Here is a 7,609-nt window from a genome sequence, read left to right on the forward strand (position 1 = left end):
AAAATCCCGAACGCCGAAATCCCGACAAGAGGGGGACGTGGATCGCCCCCCCCTTGTGGGCTCGCTGCGCTCGCCACGCAGCGGGCCCGGTGCCTCGCTACGCACGGCACACTCATTTATTCTCCCTCCGAGGGTGTCGTGGACACCCACGGGGGGAGAAAGTGTCGGGATTTTGGCGTTCGGGATTCCGGCGTCGGGATTTTGAACGCTGGGATCCCGACTGGCGGGATTTAAACTGCATCCCAATAATAGTATGGTTTCTGCCTGGAATTTATATGTTTTCCCCAGGTACCACGGATTCCCCCCAGGACCCTAAAATGTGTAAGGTAGGTGAATCTCATATGGGGATTATTTATTTAGGAGCAATGCCACCGGAAGTTGCACTTGAGGTAGCTCTTAAATTGTGTATTTTAATATTCACTCCTATGGGGCTGTAAACCATAATGTGCAATTTAGGGGAGGAGTCAGTGCAAAATCATTGTTATTTAGGATGTCACTGCCAACATCCCAACTGTTGCCATGGTACCTCCCCAGCAGCGCAGTTCGCCCCTAATTGAGAGGTCATGTTTTTAGTTTCAAAGAAACAGCGCTGGTGTTACAATGAACAGATTGACCAATTTTAAGGTGGAAAAAACAGTTTATATTACAGATTGAATAAAAACATTACATACATTTACACATAACAATATCACACAATAAAAATAAGTTAAAAAGAAGATCTCACTCTTTGATTGGATGTAGATCTGTGAGGGCCACTGCCCTATTGAGTATCAGTCCAATTGGAAAGTGCACTTAACCAATGGTATATCTGCCGATTAAGAAGATGAATGGGGGGAAGATTATGGGGAACAATTCACCGGTCATCTCTATATTCACGGATAGATGTTAGTTGCCGCTGGAGGAATCAATGGAGAAATGTCCGTATTATATCCCTCAAAGTACCTCTGGTGGTTTTTTAGGGAAATTGGTATTCAATACCCAATTCGGGCACCTCCCATATGTGGAAAAGGTCGCAGTGGATGCTGTAAACACTGGAGGAGGGTGGGCAGGAGTTCTCCAACCTGGACTTGGTTTGGTAGGGGGGGGGAGGCAGGAACCTCTAACAGGTGGCTATGATGGTATTTGCTCACCTGGAGGTAAAAACTGCTGGTTACCCCAGGTCACTATTTTGGTGGAGATTGCCAGTCCCACTTGAGGTATTTTGGTGGAGGAACACTGTCTCACACAGGTGGCTATGGATGGCGGGGCTCACCTGGAGTTCAGTGTCCTGTAGAGGTCTTGGAGGGAGAATCAGGGTGGAAATTCCCAAAGGTAGGCAGAGGATGGACAGGATGATGTTATAGGTCCAATCTGTCAAGAGTGAGAGGCTGCACCTGACGCGTTTCGCCACTATCTTGTGGCTTTTTAAAAAGCCAGTGTTCCTCCACCAAAATACCTCAAGTGGGACTGGCAATCTCCACCAAAATAGTGACCAGGGGTAACCAGCAGTTTTTACCTCCAGGTGAGCAAATGCCATCATAGCCACCTGTTAGAGGTTCCTGCCTCCCCCCCTACCAAACCAAGTCCAGGTTGGAGAACTCCTGCCCACCCTCCTCCAGTGTTTACAACATCCACTGCAACCTTTTCCACATATGGGAGGTGCCCGAATTGGGTATTGAATACCAATTTCCCTAAAAAACCACCAGAGGTACTTTGAGGGATATAATAAGGACATTTCTCCATTGATTCCTCCAGCGGCAACTAACATCTATCCGTAAATATAGAGAGGACCGGTGAATTTTTTCCCATAATCTTCCCCCCATTCATCTTCCCAATCGGCAGATATACCATTGGTTAAGTGCACTTTCCAATTGGACTGATACTCAATAGGGCAGTGGCCCTCACGGATCTACATCCAATCAAAGAGTGAGACCTTATTTTTAACTTATTTTTATTGTGTGATATTGTTATGTGTAAATGTATGTCATGTTTTTATTCAATCTGTAATATAAACTGTTTTTTCCCCCGCCACCGCAGGGGGGCGCTGTGCATGTGGGGGCGCCGGGGGCTGCAGTGCTATAGTTACCCCCCCCCCCCCCAATCCCCCGCAGACTTACGTATCTTGCTGGTCCCGGCGGCTCCGTTCTTCTGATGAGGACCACAACAAAATGGCCGCCCCCATATAGCAAACAGTTCTCTGAAACTGTCTGCTGTACGGGGGCGGCCATTTTGTGGTGGTCCTCAGCAGATGAACGGACGGAGCCGCCGGGACCAGCGTGATAGGTAAGACTGCGGGGGAGGGGGAGGGAGTTAGCATAGGCGGCGGGGCGACGGGGCGGCCGGGGGGGGGGGTGCTCGACGGGGCGGCGGCGGGGGGTGGGTATGGGCGCCCCCCCCTAACGGCGGGGGGGGCGCCCAAAACGTAGCTACGCCACTGGAGACACCTCATACAACAGCTCTCTAGTAAAGCATACTGCTCTCTAGTAAAGCAGTTTCTTTTTCTTCGTCATGTTTTTAGTGCTGGAATTAAACTACAACATAGCATCTGATTGGCTGCATTGGGTACCTCCGTTTCCCTCCCCTCTATAGCGCATTACATAATGGTCTACATTTCATTTTAGATTTTCATGCAAATAGCACAATTCAAGTGAACCTGTGGAAACCTTCATAACTTAACTTTAATGAACAAGCATATGTTTTTCTCAAGGCATTTACTCGCAGTTTTGTAATGAATTAAATAAAGCTACTATACCACAAATACTTCATTTTCATTTTGTTTTTGTATTAAAACATTAATCCGCATTAGATCATGCCAGGTTAACATTACTTATGCAAATAATAGCTTCAGAGAAAAAAATGTACTTTCATACCTGATTCAAAAATCACAATATATGTAGAATAAAGTTGCAGTCTACAAAACACCTCACACAAAGCAATGTCTATGATATAGTCCTTAATGGCTGTCCTGTACCCATAATGCACAGTGGGAGCGGTAAGATAATGTCTCCCGCTGCAGGGAATGGCGTAATGGAGGAGATGTGGCAAGGCCGGGACACGGGGATTGGCCAAATGATGGCACAGCAGTGGTAGGTGATACGGCAAAAATGAGACATGAACAATGCTCATATAGTATAGATGTGCTTGCGGTGGGACATGACATACACCATAGCGTGAGCTGTGAGAACCGGTGACAGATACAAGTTAGCAATACAACTCACATATTGCAGAAAGCAGGAACCGATCTCACTCAGGTGAGGCATGTCTTTGTGGATTCTCTTTTCGAGGGTTTTCAAGAATTTCTTCTGAAATTTGTAGATGTCCTCAATGTTCCCAAAAATCGTCCACAGCTGGTCCTCGGTGAACATGTCCGCTCGCTTACGGCACTGCTTGATGTAGCCCTTTGTGTGAGATCAGACAATTGCAATTACAATAAATGAAAATATATGTGTATAATCGCATATGTTTGCCATTGTGTCTTAAGGTTGCAATCACACTATACGATATATTGTAAACAATATGTATGATAACGATATTAATAATGCTGTATCGAGCATATTGTCTAGTGTGTATGCACTGTATTGTTAACGAGTAGTTAACGTTAATAATGTCCTCCTTTGTCTGAACAGGCTAATATTGACCATATCGTCAACAACTGTAAGCTCTGGGGGCCAGGTGACCTTACTGAACGATACAGTTACTGATATAATTTAGTGTGTATGCAGTAGAACGTTTGCCTGGGCATTCAAAGTACATCGCTACCGATATCGCTCAAGAAGCATATCGTATAGTGTACACCCAACTTTATTTTGTCAGTTCGTCCAGTAGTAATATAGGGTATATGTTTATAATTGCATATGCTTACCATTGTGTCTTACTACATCAGTTAGTCCAGTATAGGGTGGCCAATCCCGGGATCAGGATCGGCGCAATCCCGGGTTTTTCGGTATTAGAATTTGCATGCGCAGCATAATGCCAGGCAGCATCTGAACACCTACTCAGATGCTGCCTGGCTTCTCCCGTCACACTGTGCAGCCGAAAAGCTGCACCACCGTTCCCGGACCCATGATTCACGGCCGTACCGACTTCCGGCCGCACCGCTCCATCCCCACTGCTCACCACCTCCTGGCCACACAGCCCGTCTCGCTCCCGCACACCACCTGCCCGTATCACTCCTACGCTCCACCTGCCCGCCTTTGCAGAACCACCCGGTTCTTGGATCCTGGCCACACCCACCCAGGCTATTGTGTCTCACTGAGAAAAAAAACAGCTGCATATACCTCACATATATCCTTCAAGTGCTTGATGTAATCCTTTTCTGTGTTCAAGATTTCATTGATCACATTGGTCCTCATTTGGTCCTTGTTGTTTTGAAAGCCGTGGCACCTAAACAATTTCCTGGGATCCCGGTCTCTGTCGCAAGGTCTACAGCTGTATTCTTCCATTGGTTCATCCTGGTTCACACGAAGCTGTGGCAATACAAGATATTGATGATATAAGGGCCCTTTTACCATTGAATGTTTGCTGCTAATTCCCCGAAAAGATTAGCTGCAAATATTAAGTACCTCCGGAATGTATGATGCATGCCCGCAGCCGCATCGCCGGGTGCAGCATAGACAGTGTACGGTTAGCATTACTGCCTCACAGCACTGAGGTCATGGGATCAATCCCCACCATGACCCTAACTGTGCAGAGTTTGTATATTCTATACGTGCTTATATGGGTTTCCTCGGGGTACTCCAGTTTCCTCCCACAATCCAAACATACTGGTAGGTTAATTGGCTTCCAACAAAATTAACCCTAGAATGTCTGTGTGCGCGTGTACATGTGGTAGGGAATATAGATCATGGGTCTTCAAACTGCGGCCCTCCAGATGTTGTGAAACTACAAATCCCAGCATGCCTTGCCACAGTTTTGCTATAAGGGAGTGTTAAAACTGTGGCAAGGCATGCTGGGATTTGTAGTTTCACAACATCTGGAGGGCCACAGTTTGAAGACCCTAGATATAGATTGTAAGCTCCACTGGGGCAGGGACTGATGTGAATGTTCAAATGTTCGCTGTAATATGCGGAATATATATGCGCTATATAAGAAACTGTAAATAAATAAAAATAAATAAATCCCTGACAGGTTTCTAAGGGGGATGCGATACTGCCTGTTCCACCAATATACAAAATACTAAGGATTCCGGATATTGGGTTCCGGAGTTATTACCATTCTGAGATGTTGGTAGACTATTAAAGCCTATGGGCTAATTACCGCAGCTTTGGCCATGTCGCGCTGATCACACATACACAGACGCCCTGGCAGAGGGCATTGCAGGGACGGGCTTCTTTCGGATCCCCTTTCCTTGCCTGTGCCCATTGATGTATCCCGCCATTAGGATCGCATATTGCGATCCTGGGTGGTAAGATCCCGATTGTATAAGTGATCCTTACTAAATGGACCCCTTTTATCTCCTTTACATTGCTGCTTTTCAGTACTATATTACTGATAATTACAGTTACACCAAACAAATATTATTAGTACTCAGTCTTTACAATAGTATTTATTGACTATCAATGTATACAACCCATAAAGTCAAAGACGGAACCGGTCACTAGATGGTGCTATGCATCAGTTTTTTTTTCCATTGCTAAAACCCTGGACATGCCTTTATGCAGAGATTATATACACACTGGCTCTTATCTGGCTGTTTAAACATAACTACAAATACAGCACAGAAATATGCTGCAAGTGAAATAATCCATGGCTAATACTAATGGTGACCTTAGAAGCACATTCCAGAGATTATACATAACGCATGTTTATAAGCCTGTAGGAGCATATATAACATTCTTGCTTGAATACAGATATGGCATTCACAGTCTCTAATTCTCCTATTTATTCATCACCTCTTCGTGTGGAAGTTACCTCAGCATGACGTGTGCAGAAGTGTGCAGAAGCCAGCACACGCTACCCTTAGCAGATCAGTGTGGACCTGACTTTTATTATCTTTCACTTAATTTACCTGAATCAGAGATAGAGGCTGCTGCGTCATATTTACATCTGTTGGTAGAGTTGTGACTGTGATAATATACAAATGCTAGTATAAGCCCTTCCCCTGGTAACCTGTGTCTGACCTTAATAGGATCGAGACATCCACTTGCTGCAGCTGCACCTCTGCATGCAGTACTACCAGAGGCAAAACTCTGGGAGGCAATGGAGTCATCTGCTGCTGGGCTCCTGCTCCCAAGGGGACACCTCTCCTCCCTTGCTAGTTAAAATCAGTTAATTGAGACCCATTGTGACATCACAAGAGACCCATTGTGACATCACAAGAGACCCATTGTGACATCACAAGAGACAAATTGTGACATCACAAGCATCCCATTGCGACATCACAAGCGACCCATTGCGATATCACCAGAGACCCATTGTGACATCACAAGAGACCCATCGTGACTTCACAAGAGACCCATCGTGACTTCACAAGAGGCCCATTGTGACATCACAAGCGACCCATTGTGACATCACAAGCGACCCATTGTGACATCACAAGCGACCCATTGTGACATCACAAGAGAAACATTGTGACATCACAAGAGACAACATTGTGACATCACAAGAGACAACATTGTGAGATCACAAGCGGCCCATTGTGACATCACAAGAGGCCCATTGTGACATCACAAGAGGCCCATTGTGACATCACAAGCGGCCCATCGTGACATCAGAAGAGACCCATCGTGACATCAAAAGCGACCCATCGTGACATCACAAGAGACCCATCGTGACATCACAAAAGACCCATTGTGACATCACTAGAGACCCATTGTAACATCGCTAGAGACCCATTGTGACATCCCAAGCGACCCATTGTGAAATCACAAGAGACAACATTGTGACATCACAAGCGACCCATTGTGACATCACAAGAGGCCCATTGTGACATCACAAGCGACCCATTGTGACATCTCAAGCGACCCATTGTGACATCTCAAGCGACCCATTGTGACATCACAAGCGGCCCATTGTGACATCACAAGAGACCCATTGTGACATCACAAGAGACCCATTGTGACATCACAAAACAGTGTGTCCAGCGGTGATTAAACGTCTTTATCGTATTAGTAAATAATATTTGGCTGAAAGGAATTTGGGGAAATTTTAAATAAGATAAAATTAAAACTAATACATAAAAAATATATATAATTAAACGTAAAAATATTAAACGTAAAAATACTGATATCTATGCAATGCAACAGAAACTAATATTATGTAGTATGCATAAATATATTAGTCTACATATTCTGATTTTATTATTAATACATACAATAAGGAAGAAAACATGAAAATGGTGCTATTAAGGTGCTGATAATTAACACCCATTATAATGATTATAAAGTTCAGTGTCCTCATGGATATCTAGATATATTTCATGGAATGGTACTTATATTCTAAAGTATTGAACTTTAATACTGTTATTTTAAGATGCTATACTTGGTGAAACTGTACCAGATAAAGGGCTAAAGCAAGTGCCAATGGTGCTAGCCGTGGTGTGCCAATAGTGGCAAATAAAGAATTACTAGGGTAGTACTCAGTGGCGTAAAGTCATTCCAATTGCCCGGAGTTAAGATAAATATTGGTGCCC

At 44.7% G+C, this 7,609-nt stretch overlaps 1 protein-coding gene across 1 annotated transcript in view; it reads right to left on the minus strand.

The window, feature by feature from the left end:
* The window catches only part of ARHGEF4 (Rho guanine nucleotide exchange factor 4), a 174,738-nt gene that overhangs the window by 11,419 nt on the left and 155,710 nt on the right, over positions 1–7,609 (minus strand). Inside the window, exons 7-8 of the mRNA XM_083178276.1 lie at positions 4,257–4,445; positions 3,198–3,377 (exon numbers count right to left, since the gene is read on the minus strand). Coding sequence (XP_083034402.1) covers positions 3,198–3,377; positions 4,257–4,445 — 369 coding nt within the window. The remainder of the gene's footprint in view (positions 1–3,197; positions 3,378–4,256; positions 4,446–7,609) is intronic.

This window comes from Crinia signifera, chromosome 3, assembly GCF_055691185.1.
Source record: "Crinia signifera chromosome 3, ASM5569118v1, whole genome shotgun sequence".
Classification (NCBI taxonomy): domain Eukaryota; kingdom Metazoa; phylum Chordata; class Amphibia; order Anura; family Myobatrachidae; genus Crinia; species Crinia signifera.